The sequence below is a fragment of the Vespa crabro genome, chromosome 15, assembly GCF_910589235.1.
Source record: "Vespa crabro chromosome 15, iyVesCrab1.2, whole genome shotgun sequence".
NCBI classification, from domain to species: domain Eukaryota; kingdom Metazoa; phylum Arthropoda; class Insecta; order Hymenoptera; family Vespidae; genus Vespa; species Vespa crabro.
The window spans coordinates 130,304-152,143 of NC_060969.1; the positions used below are offsets into that span (position 1 = coordinate 130,304).

Consider the following 21,840-nt stretch of genomic DNA (forward strand, 5'->3'; position numbering starts at 1 on the left):
GATATATAAAAGAGAAAAGAAAAGGAATTATTGAAAATCACGTAGATACTTTACAAAGTTGTAACAAGTTTTTCCTTAGAAGAGAAAATTTATTTTATAAATTGGAAATATTCAAAAAATTTCAGTAATGCTAAAGTACGTTACTATTTTTTCTTTTTTCGTTTAATTATCCAGCTCGTTGAACGTTAATGAAAGTCAATCTCGAAGCAAGCCACTTTGTGGTTCTCTCGAGAAACAGATGTCTAAACGATATCTTTCTTTACGAGTTCTTTAGTAAGACGAGCACTGGTAAATGAATCAATACAAAACTATACAGCACTTGTCTTTGTTTTTCTTTTATACTTACACAATATATATGTATATATCGACATGTATATTTTTTTAAATTATTTATTTACGATATTATTATTTAATGAGATGTTTAATTTTTAAAGAATCAATTAATTTTCTCGTTCATTTATTATTTATATGCATATATAAATGATATATATTCTCTATACATAAATATAGAAATATACATATATCTTTTTAATGTATACTAATAAGATGAAAAAAGCTAGTTGTCGGTTTACGTGTGAACGGTGCTTAAGGGAAATAAAGCTCGTTTCCTAGCGGCCAGACCGACGTGCATAATTCAAGGGTGGACCAGTATCGATTGAGTCGCTGAGAGACGAGAGACCGCGTCGTTTTCGACTCGACACTCGTTTTGCAAAACAAAATGAAGGAGAACGAGCTAAAGAGGATGACGTACATATCTGCTCTTTCAATATTTACAAGTACTTCTCTATAGAGAGGAACGAGAGCTTAATTAATCATCTGGGAATGAAATTGACATCTTTGTTCATTTCGTTTGACTACGATTGGATAAAGCTTAATGAAAAACGCATTAACATTGCATTACGTTTTGAAATTGATTGTAGGTATGTACAAAAACAAATTATTAGTAGAATAAAATTATTATTGCAAGCAAATATTTTTCTTTAAAAAATCATCGTGAAATTATTAATAATAATGCTAATTGATGAATACTTCTATTTATTTTTATTAATTAATTAATGGTAATTATCAATTAATGGTAAGTATTTTGTAAAATCATATAAATCGATACAAATAATTAAATATTGCTTATGTCAGAGTTGCATTACTTATATTACGTATTTATATTTTATTATAAATTTAAGCTATTAAATAGCCTGCAATTGTTGAATAGTATCTTCTTAACTTTACCACTTATCTAGTCATTTACGTTATTTAACATTTTCATCTTCGATAGTATTCACAATTTATAATATCTGATTATTCTTGAGAAAATTTAGTTGCTTCGTTTCTGATAACCATTTTGGCCCAAAAGAGAATAAGAGATCGTTATGAAAAACCATTGGCAGCATACAATGTGTTAATTAATGCATGAATGAACAACCATGAAGTATTAATAAAAATCGATAAAACTCTATAGGATAACTTCGTGTGACAAAGAAAAAAAGGAGAAAAAGGGGAAAAAAGAAAGAAAAAAGAAAAAAGCGGATAGCAACATATAGGCCCTTCGCTGATATTATTAATATTATTATTATTATCTTCCAAGAAAAAGATGCAACGTTTTATAATCGATGCTGCACGCAAAAAGGGGTGTAGCTATCCTCCCTCTGAGTTTCTCCTCTTTTCCTACCACATCTTTCTCTCCTCATTCTCTTCACAGCACGAGAATCCGAGCGGAATGATAACGCGCGATAACTCATCTTTTACGCTCCGCAATCGCGACCCTTGCCTCGTCCTCGTACTTTTACCTTTTCCTTCACGTAAAATGTACGTATACATGCACACATACATACATGCATACATGTATACATACGTACATGAATATATACATACGTACATACATTTCCTCCTCCCTTTTTTCCGTGCCGTTAAAGGAGAAGAAAGGAACGAAAAAGGCTGGGTACAGCAAGAACACGACCGAACGAGAATTCCAACGCAGAAATTTTTGCGCATGCGAGCGTTTTATTCCACGCAACGTGTGCGTGTCTCCTCGTGCTGTAAAAATCGCCCCGGCAATCTTGGATTCGAGAATCTCCGTTGGAGTAAAACGAGGGAGAGAGACTGTGGGACTGAAAAAAAGGGGGAGAACAATATTACTGGAGTTTCTTGCGTTTTGTAGATAAGGAAGTAGGTCGGTAAAGGGGAATAGAGGGAAACGAAAGAAAGAAAATAGGATCGAAGGATTAAGTATCGTCCTCAATGATCATGTCAACAATCGAGCAAAGAAAAAAAGAAGCGATTATTATTTTCTCTTTTTTCTCTATTTTTTCGTTTTTATTTTGAAAGCAATAAAACCGAGCTCCGAGAATCAATATCATTTTATCGTGAAACTTCTGACTTACGTTCATTTAGAGATCTATTTCTATAATAATTACGTCTTTCAAGATTCATTGGCTATAGTTATTATTCCACTTTTATTACATCGATAATCATGTTTTTTACGATATTTGATTTATAGCGCTTCTCTCTTTCACATTAATTCCAAGTTATTCAGACGATACATTGAAAGATCATTTAATAATACCTATTTATGATATAAGTAGAAGAAGGAGAGAGAATGAGCATAAAATATTTTATAATAAGAAATGAAAAAAAGGAAAAAAAAAGAAGAAGGAAGAGATATCTTCATTGGTGTCATTAAGTTTTGATCTTTAACAATATTTTCAATACTCGGAACCCAATGTTATATTGTTTCTCGACGATAGACGAGCAATAAACTGACTGAGTTGTGTGCGCGATAAATGCCGCTAAACAAAAGACACGTTAGACGTAAATAGCGCTGATGCAATAGGAAAGTGCAGTAACCGGCAAGAGAGCATAATGGAAGGAACACAATTTTGTTGTGAGAGAGAAGGTAATGTGCGTGTGCGTATATGTAGTTCTCCAAGAGAGAAGACTATACGTTAGAAAACGTAGAACCTGATCTATTGAGAAAGAGAGAAAGAGAGAAAGAGAGTAAAAGAGATTCGACTAATATCTACTTTACTCGACACTGTAAGAACTTGAGTACGTTATGTACATACTCGCCAAGATAAACAAGAGTAGTGTGCTTTTAATCCTGATCCATGTACGTATGTACATATTTATGTACGCTTGCTTATACATACCTACATACATATATAATATGTTTGTATACGTATAGTTATCCGTGGATAGGTATTGGTGGTCGTTTCGCGTAACTACACCTTCGACTCGCAAAACTTTCGACCCTTCCCCTATCATCCTCTTACGATTTCTAAAGGAATCACGAATTCTCTGCCTCTGACAGCTTTTGAAGTCATCCTGTCTTCCGAAAATTTGTCATACAAACGTCTTAATTCTTACTCTGGTTACAAGCCTCCTTATCATCGTAAATAATTATATACTATACTTCCTTTCTCTTGATCATTGGTAACTGAATTATTAAAAGCACACGATAATATAGCATGATTCATCTAAAATTCGATTACTTCTATGAAATAGAAATATCTCTATAAAACAAAAAAAAAAAAATATATATATATATATATATATATATATGTTTATTTCGAAAGAATTGACATAGTGGGGATTGATAATTATTAAAATTATATCTGAAAGTCATATTTTCTAAATATTGGTTTCATTAATATTTTTTTATCAAACTTAAATTTTTGTCTTTACAACAGCTGTAAAGAAGATCAAAATAAATTCAAAAAGCTACGAAATTTCTTTTATTGTGATCATTACGAAAAAAAAATATTACCTTGAAAATTCATAGATATTATTAACCTATTCATGGTATTTCTTATTAAAGATATTCAATTGCTAACGATTTTATATTCTAATAATAATATGAATTTTGTATTTAAAGTGTATCGTAACTTAATCGATAAACTTTAGAAGGCAAGATTTTTCTCGCAGTAATCGCAATAAGAAAAATTCAGAACGTTTGGAATGATCTTCTTTATAATTTTTGTGTAGGTAAAAATATCAAGTTCCATTTAATGAAATATCAGCGGCCCTCATATTTTAGAAAATATTGAGATGAGAGTTCTCGCCCCCGCTATATTAGCATATTCAAGATGAAAATATTCTTATTGAAAAATTTTTTCCTATTGTATAGAGTATTATAAATTAAAAACAAAATTTTTTTTAATATTATATATACTTCTAGGTTCAGGTAGATGTATAACGTCCCAACCTGACGTTAAAAGAAAAGAAGAGTTATAGTCCTTCGAGAAACAATTTGAGAAGATCTAGAAGGGACAATAGTAACAAAAAACAAGCAAAAAAAAAAGAAAAACGAAGTATAGGGAAGATCATCGTCCGCAGTATTTCGAAATCTATTATCGGCAGAATTAGCGGTGCTTCGGGGCACGTATTTCGGCGACAGACCCTTTGTCTATGGTTAACGATACGGGGTGTCTGGATAAGGGTCTGCGTATCGCGGATTCGTGTACAGTCGCATCCACCCCTCGGCAAACATCAGACTCGTGTTAGTCGTCAGAAATCAGGGGGGATATCCGGTGGCAACAGCGGGCGAAAGCAACCCTTGGGATTCACCATAGCTTCACCCGTCCTCCCTTCTTCTCTTTGCCTACATATATGTATATATATATATATATATATATATATATATATATATATATTTCCCGATAACTCGATCATCTTTCTGTCTCTCTCTCTCTCTCTCCCCCTCTCTCGAGACCTTGTTCGATCTCATTCGATTCCCAGTAGTCTTTCTTCAAAGACCATTTCGTTTCTGAAGAGATCGACAATACTTTGTGAAAATATAAAAGATCGTAGACAGAAAGAAAGAATTCGTGAATAAGATTCGATCGCGATCAAGATAGACAATTCCGATAAAATCCTTCTAGCTCACCATCCTACAATATTTGACATTTGCAAAAGTAGATAACATGTTTAAAATAATATAAATAATAATTATAAAAAAGATTTCCTTATTGGAAAAACATCATAATCGAAACTAATTCTATCCGCTGATTAAAGAGAAAGAAGAGTCTTTATAGCCTTATTAATTTTCTAATCATCATTTTATAATATATAATTTTCAAACCTTACAAGTATTTATATTTCATATAAGCTATCTACTAACTACTTAACCCATTCGAGACGACGATTTTTCTCGAACACGGTCCCTAGGAGCGAAATTTTTTTTTTCTTTATATTGTTCATTTTTAATAAAAAGAACATGTTTACTATGGGAATCATCCAATTCGTAAGTGAATTCACATAAATAAGATCATTGCACACCGGGTGTGCAGCTCGCTCCTCGGAAAATTTTTATTGCGAGGAGCGGATTGAACACCATGTGTGCAATGTAAGGTAAAATGAAAATTAAAAATTTATAAACTCATTTAAAAAATCATTCATTCAAAAATATATAAATATTTATTTCAAAAATAGTTAGATAATATAAAATCGTTATTTTGCTTTCAATAATAAAGAACAGAATATTATGCAAAGAAAATTTTTTAAAAGTAGTAAAAAGTTAAAAAAAAATAAGTTGAATAATGAAAAAAATAACATAAACAAGAAATAAATTTTTATAAAAATGTCTAAAGATAATACAGTAATGTAACTCAATAATAAAAAAGAAAATATAATTTGTAAATACATTTTTAGGAAATAGTACACTGATCGTAAAGTAATTATACATTAGTTGGTTGATGGTAGCGCTTGAAACATTCTCCCAAACATAATCCAGGATTACCGACACAAGCAGGACAAGAGTAATTACTACGTTTATATTTTTCTTCTTTGTAGCACTGTCGGCAAATCTTTCTGTTTACTTTCCTATTTTTATTTCTTGGTAAAATTCCAGGTAGGTGATCATTTGTTTCTAGTATTGTCGACATTCTGTCTCAGGGTTTTCCAATTAAGTTTTTTAAAATCTCTAGACGATAGTCGTTAAAACTCAATTTTCTTATTGTCGGTGAGTATGTTTTGTATAAATTGAAGGAATTAAAAACCAAAGTTTCAACTAAATGAATCCATAATTTGATGTACCATTTAAATGTTCTCCTTAAGCAAGAATAGTAAGACAGCATCTGATCTTTGCGATCTATCCCGTTCATATAGTTGTTATAGTAATGCAACGCAATTGGTTGCAAAATATTTCGTTTATATTTATTTTCATATTCTTTTAACGTTGCTTTGTATTCACTTGAAATGAATAACACGTCTCTTTTGTCTTTAAATTTACCTATCATTACATTGTTTTTGAACCGAGAAATAACTTTATTTTTCGTCAGTTTTTTTTTTATTACTTCCAAGTTGTTTCCTTTCCTTGTCTTTCTCAATGTTCCTGTACAGTAACTTTTGTGTTGTATCAATTTTGGAACTAAACCAAAAGAACTGTAATAATTGTCCATGAAAACAGAATGTCCCTGATTTAGAAAATCTTTCATCAAATGAAAGACAACTTTATGTACATGTCCTTTTCCACATATTCCATATATTCCTTTATTCGTAACGCAGTACCAGAACTTTCGCACACAACGTATAACTTTATACCATGTTTGTGTTTTTTACCGGCAATATATTGTTTAAATTAATTAAAAAACCTTCCTCTCTAAGGAACTAGAGATTCATCTATTGATAACTTTCTGTGAGGATAATATATTTCTCTCATTTTATTATTAAAATAATCTACAATTGGAATTATTTTCTGTAGGAGATGATCACTTTCATTATCCGACGAGAAATGAAGCGATCATAAGACATTTTGAAATCTTTGTCCAGTCATGTGTCGGGAAAAAACCGTGACTGAAAACCGAATTGTTCGTTTTTATTCCAATAATTATTAATTCTTGGACATTTGATAGTTCCAGAAATGGTTAAGTCCTTCCATTTTTCCTTTAAAACAATTTCGCCGTACTTATTTGTTTCATTGACAATCAAAGAGAAAAAGGTATTTTCAAATAAAAGTTCAAAAAAATCGTACGGACTATCTTCGTTTGGTAACTTTTGGAGACCTGGTTTACCCACAAAAGGAATTTTTGTAAGAGAACCATCATCTTCCCATGTTTCTGTATTTTCAGTAAGCTCACTTTGATGCTGTTCTATTTCACTTTCAATGTCAGTACAATCGTCCCAATCATTTTCTTCAAAAACTTCATCCTGTGTATCACCTAACAGTTCAATATTCACATTCATGTTTTCCACATTTTCTAAATCACTATCACTATCCATGATAACAAACTTTCGATTCTTCTTTCTATTTCTTGCAAACATGAAATCATCACTTTCATTATCACTGGTTGCTTCTTCCATTCCTGATGTTCCTGCCTTAGGATCTGACATTTTAGGGGCTAAGTATAGAACTGTCTATCGTTTGAGAATTTTTTCTGTAAGACTGAACTATTATGCGTTGTCGTTCCTGGTCGGTTTATGTCGGGTAAGAAAGTATAGAGTGGTAGAAGCAAATTTCTTATTTATTCACGAATAAAGATGGGTCAAAGAAAAGAAAAACTTATTATCTTAAGCCTACACAGCCTACGTATCGCCTTCTATTCATACAGCCTAAACGAAATTTATTATCTTAAGCCTTCGCTGTATGCGTATTCATAGTATTTTACATGTAAGAAAGGCTTCAGATAATTTTTAGATTTTTTGGTACACAGTAAAACCAATGCTAAATTTTATTTTCCTGTACTTCACAGATTTCATTAGTTCCAGAAAAATCTTATTTCGTCGACTAGTTTACTTAGAATAACTGATAATTGCACATTACTGTTATTGCACACACGGTGTGCAATTGGTCTCGAATGGGTTAAACTTTTTAATACAAATCAACATCATATTTATTATCTTATAATAAATTCATTTGAAATAGAATGTATAAACAGAAATAAATAGCAATTGCTTGATCAACAAATATTGTTTGAATTTTATACAATGAGTTTACAGGAAATTTTGCCATAAGTTACATTCGTTATCGATATTAAAAGGTTACATACGTTTTCGGTGTTGAAAAATTGACGTATTTTGGGAATTTTTGTTTTAGGTTGGAAATAAAATAACTTGAAGAACTAATAATTTCACGTTGTTCTTTGATGTTTTACTTATATAAAAAAAAAAAACATTTTTCCGTCCAATTTCTTTACATATAGGATGTGTAATCTATAATCTCGTCAACCATTGAACGAAAATCCACGTAACATCTTCTAGAAACACAAAATTATTATCAAGGGTTATCGGTTCATATTTTTCTTTTAATTTTAATTTTTAATATTTTCCAATAAGTTTAAAAAGTTTAAATTTTAAATGAATAATTGACATAAAAATGATCTAATTTTCTTATTTTTCACAAATTAGGTATCTTTAGGTATAACATTATTTTTTAAAATTGTTAAATAATATTATACCTATAAGTACAGGAATTTTAATAATTTTTTTATGTTTTTGAGAAATTAGGATGCTGCTTATGGTGCCTGGATTTTCATGAGAAGTTTGACGTGTTTGCAAATTATAGAAAAATTGAACATATTACCAAATTGAATATAGACAAATAAAACATTAAGCAACAATGTAGAATTATTTCCTCAATTTATTTTATTCCCTTTTTGAAAAAAAAAAAACAGTTCCAAAATACGTTAATTTTTCGACGAATTTATCAAGAAAATATATAACTTTTTAAAAGTCTACTTGAGAGTGAAACTATTGCGAGTTGTTCTCGTGAGTATTTTTTTTTAGTAAATAACTGTGTTTAAGAGTTAACTATGTATGTATCTGAAAATATGATTCAATTATCTGAGAGCGATTGCATTATTGTATGCTCTCGAATGTAAAGAAATGAATTTTATTATCGAAGAACTTTCTCAAAAATATAAACCAGTTTCTTATTTTGAAAAACCTTATCAGCAAAATAATAACATCAAGAATTTAATGGAAAAAAGAAAAGACGTTTGAATTACGTAATAATTATGTACAAAATGAATTCGATAATTGTCACACGTTCATAAACAGAAATAACTTAATATTGTATCCTTATTAAAAATTGTTTCTATTATAAATACAATTTGTATCGCATTCACCAATACAAAATTGTTGGCCACTGTCGAAATTGTTGGCCATTTTCAATATTAAGTTCAACGTCAAGTCCTTCATAATGTTCGAACATGCATTTAATTTTTATCTACGCTGAATCCATGGTTTTTCTCAGTAAATGCGATTTCTGCATTGCTTTTTATTTTTCCTTTCTTTTTATTTATTTTCATTTCCTTTTTTTTTTTAAATACTGTATGCACAAGATTTTTTCCGCCTTCATAGTCATTTTATCTCATTACACGTGGTCGAACTCGTTTCATTGTAGAACGAAAGAACATAGGACGTTATCTCCTCGCTTATCCATAAACAAACAACAGAACAAACATAAACGGGTATAGACGAATCTCCAATGGACACAATTCTGAGAGTTTTATCTGATAATAAATTCTCAGGGAATATACTAGTGGCTATCCAAGTATAAAATTTCTCGAAGTAGCTCTCAATTGAAATATAAAATTTTTAAAGTATGTACTCTTGAGAGCAATTATCGCTAAAAACTTTCAAGTGGATAGCTGCCTTTACACAGTACTATATATATATATAATATATAAGTTTTATGCAAGCAGAAGAAATAATTTTTATTTCTGTTATGCTCAAAACTTTTTATATTACTTAAACCATGACTCTGAATCATGGATCATCTGACTGACCTGACAATTTCTTTTTTTTTCTTTTTTTGCCGTTTTTACAAAAATCTAGAAATATTTTCTATTTTTATCTTGATATTACGATTCTTCGAGTATCTACTTCTATAAATATATTTTTTTTCTTTAAATATTCATTAAAATTTACAATATACCGAAACTTCAAAAAAAATATGGTCCATCACTAATATACATATATATATATATATATATATATATATATATATATATATATATATATATATATATATATATATATATATATATATATATATAACTACTATCATCACAAAGTATAAAAGAATAAAGATTAAAACCTTAAAGAACGAAGAAATTTCTCGCAACGAGAATTGAGGATGGTAACTATCGATTATGGAGATCGAACGCGATCGTTATCGTCCATGGAAAAGGGTCGTGAGGAGGATATGGGGGTGGGAGGAGAGGGAGGGAAATGGAGAGGGGGTATGCCAGCCGGAGGGTGTCTCCTCGCGTTTCCAATTTATGTATCGCGTCGATAACGGATGCGTTCGACCGTGGTGGCCGACAGGGATGATTATCTTAATGATTATGTAGACAACTCGTATCCCGGCGCGAAACGTTAAATTAACGATGAGAGCCAAGGGAACGACGAAGAGTGGTGGAAAGGGGAGAGAAGAGAAACCGGAGATGAAGAAAAAAAAGAAAACGGAAAAAGAGAAGAAGACGAAGATGAAGAAAAAGAAAAGAAAAAAAAAGAATGAATCGATACCGAAACGGTAGCGATAAAGTAACGCATGCGATATCGATCCATAATTAACCGTGCATTCGCGGCATACAACTGATAATTAAGCGCAATCGACGTGTTACATATTTGAATAAACGCTCGTCATAAGTTCTAATATTAGATTTAATATTTATAATAAGAGTATATCTTTCTTCATTCCCTTTCCATTTATTTTTTTCTTTTCTTTTTTGTAATCTTTCATCTCATATCTTTTCTTTCCTTTTCTCTCCAATATTTCATCGTCGTTTTTAAATTTATCGTTATTTCATTATTAATTCGATCATATTAGTTTTATAGAAATAGTTTTTAGATTATGAAAGTTCATTGACCGGCTCTCTCTCGCTTTCGAAATTTCGAAGCCATCTTTAATGCGTTTTTCATATGACCGGACGGGATACTTTAGACAAGCAAGCTCGTTCACGTAGACAACACGAAAAATGAAATCCTCTTTTCCCTTCCCTCTCTCTCTCTCCCTCTTTCTCTCTCTCTCTCTCTCTCTCTCTCTCTCTCTCTCTCTCTCTCTCTCTCTTTGTTTCTGTCTCTCTTTTCTCGTCTCGCAAGATTTCGATTTTTCGGAGAATTTTCCATTAGACATTATTTTCACGTTAGATCGGACATTATATCACGTTAGAAACACGTCTGTCATATCCAACGTTAAGCGTATACCAACGTGGATTTTTCAATGTATCGTTGAACGTGAAAGCAATACAAGTGCAAGTATTATTAAAAAATATAATAGCAGTAGTATAGCGTTAAAAAAAAACGTATAAAATAATATGTTACGAACGTTCGATTTAATCGTCACGATTAAAGAAGGTTTTACTTATACCAAGAGAAATATCTATTAGGGAATAAAAAATATCGATAACGATCATGGAAAATAATGATCGGGATAAAAAGTATAACATAATCTAAGAATCTGACCAAAACGTATTTACAATATTCTACCGCGTCGTTTATTAAAATTTTGGGACAGTAAGAGATGACGATGCAAGAGATACAAATAGAATAAGGTAGTAGTGAAATAAGGAAAAGAGAGGAAGAAGAGAGAGAGGGAAATAGAAAGGAGTCGAGAGGAACGAGAAGAATGACGATATTTCAGGAAGGCGAACTTTTTAGTGAGATTACTGGCCGATAATAATTCAACCACAGGCGTTGTGGCCTGGGGACGGAATTTCATTTCAATTCTGAGCTTTCTCTCTCTCTCTCTCTCTCTCTCTCTCTCTCTCTCTCGCTCTCTCTCTCTCTTACTCTTTCACACGCTAGCGAACATTCGCTTTCTTTCACCCCCAGCGGGAGAGCATCGTGTTAGGGGGCTGAAAGTGACAGTGGCGTGGGACCAGAGAGAAAATCTGCTAGCGACGCAACCCCAGACACTTTTGAGTTTAGTGGAAAGTCCCGGTAACGAGCTAAGAAGTACGCCCAAACGGCAAAATATTCCTTTGTAATATATGCGCGGGAAATTCAAGAGATCGTCGTCAACGCTTATATCTTTCGACGATCCTCCTTCAAAAAAACAATCTCACGTAATAATTAATATGAGCGATAATTCATTGAAAGATATTAAAAACGTTAATACGTTACAAATTTTTAGTTCAATTGGGAAAAATACGTCGCGATCGATTTTCACGTCCCTCCTTTATCACGAAGGAAATAAATAGAGAGAGACAGAGAGAGAGAGAGAGAGAGAGAGAGAGAACGAGAACGAGCTCAATACCCAGACGCAGTATACATCGCGCGTTGTCAGCGTCGCGAATGAAATTTTCTGTTTTTTCATCCACTTGACGTGGATATCAAGCCAGGCAACGATTTTCATCCTCTCTCTCTCTCTCTCTCTCTCTCTCTCTCTCTCTCTCTCTCTCTCTTTCTCTCTCTAGTTCCCCGGAAATATCGAACATCCCTTCCTCCATCGCTTCTTCCTATCGTCTTTCACGAACGTTTTAGATTATAAAATTTACGATTAACGTCGTTCCTCGATCGTAATATTTTTCTGAAAGAAAAAAAAAAAGAAAAAAACGAAAAATAACTAACATTCATTCTATCTTTCTTGTTTCTCTTATGATATTTCTTCATAAAAAAATGATCATATTGTTTCCTACTTTTATACGTAAACTTTCAAGAATCCTGTTAATTTATTGGCCAAATAGATATTGAAAAGATAAAAATGTGAGATTTTTATAACGTAGGTAATAGAAAAATCGGCGAGATGTGAGACTTTGTACTTCAAATAACGTCTCCTTTTTCCTTCTTCTCATCAATTTTAAGGAAAACCATTTTTAAAAATAAAAAGAAAAACAAAAAAAAAACAAGGAAGAGATGGATTTATCGCGCGACTCTTATGATTTAGAAAAGTTGCAAAGTTTTCCACTGGGCGAGCACAGGAGCAAAGTGGTAATAGACAGGTGCTCCTTTTGATGGATTATAAAAGTTGGCGACTAGGCGTGAAACGAAATTGCAAAATGAACTAACGAGTGTCAAGTTTTTAATTAAATTTTGCATTTCGCAGACAAATCATTGTTCATAAAAGCATATTTTCTCTATCCCAATGATATCTCTTAATAATATCCATTTATTGACTAATTATCGAGATTAATTTTAACACGAACGTACGACTACATGTCGTGAGCAAATTTGAAATAACGCGAAATTTCAAAGGTTCTATCGCATAATTAATTTATTGAATCACCGTTCGGAATATATACTCTATTTCCAACGTAAAAAACATTGGCTATAATCATGCAAATTACTCGGCATTATTATTTCCATAGTTCACTTTATTAATAACTTACAATAATATAGTTAATAGAGATTCTGTATTTTCTTTTCTTTAAAATAATTTTCCATTCTTTATTAAACTTTTTACTTTAGATTACCATGTTTTTAATGCTCTTCTCCAAATTCGTCATATGCACTTTATTTCACTGCTCTTTCCAATTCTATGATGTCATATATCTAGATTCCTTATCTTTTATCATTAAAAAATTGTCAATTGAGAGCCAAACATTAAGTTGATCAATAAGAAATTACTAAATTTTTCATATTTTATATCTATACGAACAACATCAGTAGCATTTTTTTATTGTACGAATCTATTCTATGTAAATTATCTATGTAATTTATCTTACTTTGTTTTATTTTTTTCGTTTGAAATTATTAAATAAATTGAACACATTTTATTCATCATATTTATTCAACAATTGATTTATGAACATTATCGATAAAAAATATCGATAAAACGAAAGAATAACAAACACAATTATTACATCGTTTCCTCATAATTTAATGATATCCAAAGAATTTGTGATGAAAATAAACGTCGTTTACGAAACATCACGATCCGTCTCTTCTCGTCTTTTCTCCATCGTCATATTTAATCGTTCAGGACTCGGCTTAGAGAAAACGTTTGTACCGTTTTATAATGGTGGAAAGGGGTGAAATGGAGGAAGATGGGAGATGGGAGGAGTGAAACACGGAGAATGAAAAGGGCCGAGATCGTTCGTCTTACGAACTTCCCGTCGTTCATCATCGCGACGCGAAACAACGATCTCGTCCATCCTTCTAGAGAGAGATCTTACTCGATTTCGAGTTAGAAGAAAGAGATAGAGATAGATAGATAGGTAGAGAGAGAGAGAGAGATAGGTAGAGAGAGAGAGAGAGAGAGAGAGAGAAAGAGAGAAAGAGAGAGAAACAAAGGACGAAGATGAAACCGAAGGACGAAGCGAAACAAGCGAATCTGGTCGACGACAATATCCTACGAGTTCTCAAAATAATGATAATAAGTACGTGCTAAACTAACGTTCCTGGGGATGAAAGGACTGAATCATCTCTCAGCAAGTGCCTCGAATCGAGCTCGTAATATTATGCATAATTGCACAGGCTCGAACAGCTGTCGGTCGTTCCTGGATTCTCTTCAACAGAAATACAGGATTCATCCATCCCTTTTGTGGAAAGAAACGAGATGCTTCATTAAAATTTTTCGCATCTAAATTACCCGCATAAATGAGTTTTCCTTTTATAAAGCTAAAGAATATGTTAATGTAATATCCTTCCGTGAATTGGGATACGCAATACGATCATAATTAATACTTTTTATTATACGATCACGTAAAATATAGTTAATGATAAAAATCTTAAAATTCTCAATTTTCCTTTTGGCGATGAATTTTGTTCGTATTCTAAATTTTCTCGAACCCATCGCTATCATCTGCGATTCTATAAGTCTAAACCAGCTTCGATTCTCCATTGAAATTCTACAGGAATTACAGGAAGACGTCGTCAATCTTCTCAGGGTGAATGCAACACGCCCAGGATGTTAAATCTTAAAGTATAACCCCTACCCCCATAGTGCTCGCTTCTCGGCGTGTTTGTGTCAGCCTATATAATATATGTAACACGCGCATATAACGAGAGGGTAAATGAGATCCTTCGTTGTATGACCTCTGCAACGGGTGAAGTCTTTTAAAATTGCTTAGAAATGGATACTGTTTAAATAATTTTAAATAATCGAGAAACAAAACCAATTTACTTCTATTTAGAAAATCGGTTAGGAAACGGACTATACATGAAATTAAAACGTGAAAAAACAAAGAAAAAGTTTCGCATGAAAGGAGCTCGTTAAATTCGCCTAAAAAGGGATGAGAAAGTTATTACAACTAATCGAAATTAGCTTCCATCGTAAAATATTTTTTATCGAAGACGAAGCTATGCTTTAAGGAAAGATCTCCATAAAGAGGACACCCGTTATATAATGCAACCCATCATATAGCACAACGAATATCCTAGGTAAAGTCCGCCATAGATCATCGACGGAAGCCATGCCTAGTCTTCCTTGCGGCATAGAAATTATTCCAGTTCCACGAGCGAACGCTTATGACGTAAAAGAAGACGGTAAGATTTTCTTCATAAATAAAACGAAAATTAACGATATAACCTTGATCTTTCTAAACAAAGGATAGACGTTCGAGAATAAATTTTTCTAAGCAATAATTTTCTTATCTCATAAGAAGAAATAAATCTCGTTATACAATTGAATAAAATGTGTTGCGTTAGATTAAAGCTTCGATTTTAATTCAAATCAATTTAAAATCAATTTGAATATCTCTTAATAATTATACGATATCATAAAGCCTTAAAATATTATTATTAACGGATAAAATATTATTATTAATATTATTATTATTATTATTATTATTATTATTATTATTATTATTATTATTAAAATATTATTATTATTATTAACGGAGTTACAACTTGATAAATACATTGTACTGATAAATACATTTATTATCTTAATTAGTTTATTAGAAGAAGTATTTAGTGTACGTTAGAAATTAATGGACATAATTGGAAGGTTCATTGTAAGGTGTCACGTAGGTAAATCAGGTTTAGATCGATCTATATATAGTAAAGCGGTCAGCACGTTGCTGACCAACGACGTAGCTGGTAAACAAAACTAGTGAACTGGTGAGGGAGCTGACGAGGAGTGTAAACGACGAGGACATATGTACATGTATTGAACGTGTCGAATGGTAGGAGACGATGCATCTCGATAGTAAATCTTCATCCATGTTTATAAGTACGAAAGAAAACTGACAGACTAGGAAGCCTCTCGAGTGTTGACCTACATCAGTTCTTGTCTTCCTAATTCAACTTTGTAAATGTTGATACTCATTAAAAAGTTTCGATGATTGAGATCAATTTTTGCAAAAAATCATAGAAAAAGTATATCTGTTCGAATTAAATACATAAATATATATAATTTTTTTTAATATTTCAATTAAAAATAATATTCGATCTTATTAAATATATATATATATATATATATATATATATATATATATATATATATATATATATATATAATTAACTCGATGAAAAATTTTCATTAAAGGCGAAACTAATAACATCAAGTGAATACAAAATTTCGACTAATTTCTGATAATCTTAAGTACGTTATTAGCATAATGAAAAAGTTAATAATAAAGTTTAAGCTTGCTGTTCTGCATCTTGTTCGCATAGAAATACGACAGTAGAGTTAAATAGGTGAGTATAAGTATAAAATTATTAAGAATAATTGTGATGGCAAAATGTGACCAACAGACCGTATCGTCCGAGATATAATTAATGAGTATATCTCGGCGATATTGCGTGTAAATTCTCTCGACGTTCTTCTCTAGAATTTAATGACTTGGTATCCCCTTTATATAAAGCTTTGCAAATGTCGCGAGATCTTCCTGAATTATTATCTCGAATATGCTTCACCGTTTCCCGTGCAAAGGTAATTAAGCTAAAGTAATTTGTTCGCGATACGTTCTTCTAGCACTAATTACCGACAGAATTCGACGACGAAAATGTACCGGTTCGCTAACAATTGAAGTGATACATCTTCCTGCTCTCGTTTCCGTGTATACTTTCTCCTCTTACGATATTGTAACGTTCTGTAGAATAATGATTATTTTCAAAGAAGATCCTATCGAATAGTCGAACGTAAGACGTATGAGAAATAACCTGAAAATGTATAAACGAGGATCTTAAATAAATTTCAAATTATATATAATTACAAATTTCGAACTGTTTATATACATACATATAGTAAATAATAATTAACGTGTTAATTACAAAACGAAGAGAGTAACATGTTTCAAAGAAATCGATTGATAATTTATATATATATACAGATTCTCTGTCATAACTTCATAAGACTCATACGTACATATATATCTACATAATACACGGCTTATAGATATTGAGGTTCTATATCACCAAGTCGATCAACGATATCGGCATCGTAAAACACATTTGCGTCAATCTTAAAGAAACGAGTAACATGATCAATCAATGGATCTGTAAGTATAAGCAATAAATTGTTCGATGAATGTCCGTTTGTTCGATTGCTATCTCGTAAAATTTTCTTAGATATCATTCAGGAGAATGAGTTGTAATAAACGTAATTTTAACCCTAGTTGCACACCTGAAGTGTAGTGACACTTCAGATCAACTTTGAGCTCAATTTAAAACAAGTAAATGTTTGTAAATAAGACTTGTGCCACCATTTATCTGTAATTGAGATATATATCTTTATATACCAACTATCATAATAGTCCGCGTTATGTCAGTCGCTGAGTTATGATCGAGTAAAGTAGAAGTTTATAAAATCTTAGGTGTACCACACCCCGTATGCACAGAAAGTGGTTTTTGCATTAATTTTTGTTTCTTTATTATTGAAAATTTTTATTCCATTCATGCTCTAAATAATATGATTCTATATACAAGAGTGGTATAAATTATTTTCTAACCTTATGTCTCGTTCATACTTAAAATCAAATGCAATCAATGAGAATGGCAAACTAGCTATTATACAGTACTATAATGAAAATAAAGGAGTTGACTTTTTTGATCAGTTATGTCATTTATTTACTGTTAATAAAAAAACTAATCGTTGACCTATAAGAATTCTTTTCGCGATGTTGGATAGGATTACTATGAGTGCTAGAATATTATTGAAATGTAAAAATTCTGGTAGAAATCTTACAATCTCTCCTTAATCTTGTCTGAAAAAACTCTATAAAAAACTCTATATCCTTGTAAGAATTATTTACTAGTGCATTTCAATATGTTATTCCTTCGAAATGATTTAAAATTAAGAATTAAGAGTATATTCGGACTTGATGCCGAGTAAGATGCAAATGAATTCTTTGAAGTTAGTATATAAAAAGCAATGCCGGTTTGTCCACATTTGAAAAACAGGAAAACTAAAATTGAATGTCTCTCTGATAGATGCCTAATTTGCGATAAGCACCACGTTGGCTTATGCATTTAGCGCATCAGCCAGTAAATATTTAATTAATTTTTTATTATATTTTTGTATTTTATAGCTCTTTATAGAGATAGGAATTTGTACTTATGAATATTTCAATGAAATAAATGAAAAAAACAGAAAATAATGAAAATTGATGAAATAATTAAGCAATTTTTTCTTCTCAAAATAAACTATATTTATATTTTAAAATGACTATACTTTTTGTAACGACCATTTCAATAGTTACTTTTTTCTAAAAAAGACTTTTCTCAAGATAATTATGTCACTAGATTATTTTCGAAATATTGAAAATTAAGAAAGATATTTGGTTTTTAATGAAAAGTCAATTTTTGCGTATTGCGTGATTCATGAATTTTTTTTATAATGGCAAAATTGGAAATGCGTTTTCAAGTCTACTGATTATTATTTCCGAAGCTTCAAAGAATATATAGAATTTTTTTGGGATCAAAATTATTTATTCTGTATAAATGACAACTATTCAAAGTGTTTGGAATGTAGCACACGTCAAGTGCACAATTAGAAATTATTTTGAGATGTGTACAATTAGGGTTAATTAATTGTTAATGAAGGACGATACCATATGAAAATATTAAATTATGATCTTTCGATCTCTCATCTCGAAATATGAGATATAGAGAATAGATTCGAAATCCTGTCGATCTATTCTTTCGAATCCTCGTCTCACAGTTGACCTCGAGAAGAAGCATCAGAAAAAGAAGAGACACTCACCGTTCGTAGGAATCCGGGGTCGTGCAGAGCTCGCTCAGCATGCAGTCCAAATCGGTCGCCAGGGAATTAAGTAGCTAAAAAAGAAATAAAAGGGGTTAGGGTCAATCGTGAACTTACTTATCTACTCTAACTCTTGTTTTACCTATCCGAGTACCAAGAGGTCGATCAAAAAAATACACTTGTCTCTAATATTTTCTTAAGATAAGTAAACGTTCGAATGTTCGGTATTTAAAACGTTATTGAAGTATATGATTAATACAAACGTTAATAAAATATTTAAATTATTTTTATATTACTTTTATATACTTTACGTATATTACTTAGATATACGTAAATGAAATGTCTTCGAACACGACCATATATATCATAAGCTATCATAAGCAGTGTCTGTTTAATCATTTGGAATGAGCAACTTCCAGCGGAAATTTGCAACTTGATTGCGTAATAATTAATATTTGCGCTCATTACTAAAAATAAGAGCATAATTAAGTATAAATTATATGAGCGTAATTAAGTGTATATATATATATATATATATATATATATATATATGTATTATACATATAGCTCGTATTATATATGAGCATATGTACGATCGTTTTCTGTATTTGCTCTGCATCATGAAAGCGGTGCTCGGAAAATTAGAAGGTTTCCATCCGCAGGCACTTTCATAGAGTCAATATTGAACGTGGAGAAGACATTCGATAAAATTTCGCAATGCGTTCGTTGTCGTCGATGATACACGTGATTTCGTCTCTGTATACTTTGTATACGTGCCTGAGTGTATGAGTATATGTCCATGTGTGCGTGTTTGAGTGGGCGCGTGCATACGTGCGGCTCTTAGCCCATCGTTCGCAATAACGTCACGAAACGGAGAAAAAGGATTCTATGTATCGATTCAGGCTGGAAATTGAAAAAAGAATTCATCTCAGTTCTTTGTGACACGAAAGCCTTTTTTACAACGACCTTGCTCTCTTTTACGACAATTTTCGAACGATATTGACTTTCACATCCACATAAGCTTTTATCTTGTTCGAAAGAAAAAAAAAGAAAAGGAAAGAATTTTCGACATGCTATTTGCTTTTAGAAATAAGTATTATGTCAATAACGCGTATAAAAGAAAGATATGAGATCATAACAAAGGCGGAATTAAACCTTTAACAGGAAAAAAGAATTAAAAAAAAAAAAGAATAAAAAGCAGGTGATTATTTTGAAGGACAAACGATAAATCCTTGAATCTTCGATGCGTTAGGTGCATGTGCATTATACAGTTTGCTTTACGATTCCCTCCGTCGGTAGCAACCGCAATCTGTCAAGTGTATTAAGCAGACACGTCGATTTAACGCTGGATCAGTGTCGGCCAATTGATTAATGCTACCGGGTGGGACGGAAGACATGGTGAAATATAGGTATAGTGAATGAACAACGTTAAACGATGCGTTCATATTGCAATGTTTGCAGTCACTAAAATTATATTGCGATTTTCTATCATTGTGATTTATTAATGATAAACTTAATACGATATATTATCATTACGTGATTAATTTAATATTTTTAAGATCGATATGTTTCATAAATTATTTTTTTTTAATTATTTACATTATAATTTATTTTTTTATTACATTTCCGGGATTGATATATTTTATAAATTATTTGTTATAACTCCGTCTTAAATAGATATATAAAATCTAGATAAAATAATAGAGTATTGTATTATAGTATTATCGTAATTTATGCTTTATAAATGAGAGAAAAAAGAGAGTAAGATAAATACACGATATAATTGATGCTTTATACTAGATAATGTTGTAACAACATGTCTTGATTATATGACTATTATAACTCCAAGGACGGTCGGACTCTAATTAACCTACGCTCTGATTGTGAGTCTTTTCAACAACAAATCCATATAATCTGAATTAAACTATCAGTAAATCGATCAATATACTCAATAGACATACATATTGTTTCGAAAGAAATTTATTAAATTTATGTCCATGTAAAAATTTTCTTTAATGATAATAATAAAAATTAATGCGAAAAAAAATCCTTTCTCTCCCCATCTTCTTTCTTTCTCCGTCGTAAAATAATAATCAGAAAGATTTATTCGTGCACTCGTGAAAGCAATAATGTGTTTTTAAATACAATTTAAATAAAATCATGAATGTAATTTCTATGTCGTCGCAGCTTATACCATAACTAAATGCGATTTCGAAGGGTGATCGTTGAAAATATAATTGCAATCCACTCTCTTAGTTTCAAAGAAGGCTCTCGATATTTAAGGATAAGCCTGGGAAGCTGTCAATACGAAGTATCCTTCTACATAGGTTGACAGGTAAGATTACTTGAATTCTCTTGATCGACCAAAGTACAAGGGCTTCTTTGCTATAAAATTGTCTTAGTCCAACGGAATTCGATCGGACGCTCTTTATAGACACGCTTTTGACATCCATTATTATCTCTCGATCGATTAATGTCGCATCACGTAGAAACGATGAAGAAAAAGTAAAAATAATTTTCATTTTCCAAATACTTTTATAACAATTTTTTATTCTTCTAATAAATAAATTTTAATAACAAGATATTAATATTAATATATTAATATTGTATTATATATGTATACATATATATTATATTATATATATATTTGTATATATATGTATATATATATATATATTATATTATATGTATTATATATATATATTTGTATATATATGTATATATATACATATTATATTATATATATTATATATTTAACATTTACATAGAACGTATTAAATTTTTCAATAAAATACGATGCAATTTCAACGGGAAAA

The 21,840-nt window shown here is 31.1% G+C and overlaps 1 protein-coding gene across 2 annotated transcripts in view; it reads right to left on the minus strand.

Annotated features, from left to right (window-relative positions):
• LOC124429416 (protein sprint) overlaps nt 1-21,840 on the minus strand; it is a 153,431-nt gene that overhangs the window by 77,258 nt on the left and 54,333 nt on the right. For both annotated transcript variants that reach the window (XM_046974677.1, XM_046974672.1), the window contains one exon: nt 19,025-19,098. In XM_046974677.1, the coding sequence (XP_046830633.1) occupies nt 19,025-19,098 (74 nt within the window). The remainder of the gene's footprint in view (nt 1-19,024; nt 19,099-21,840) is intronic.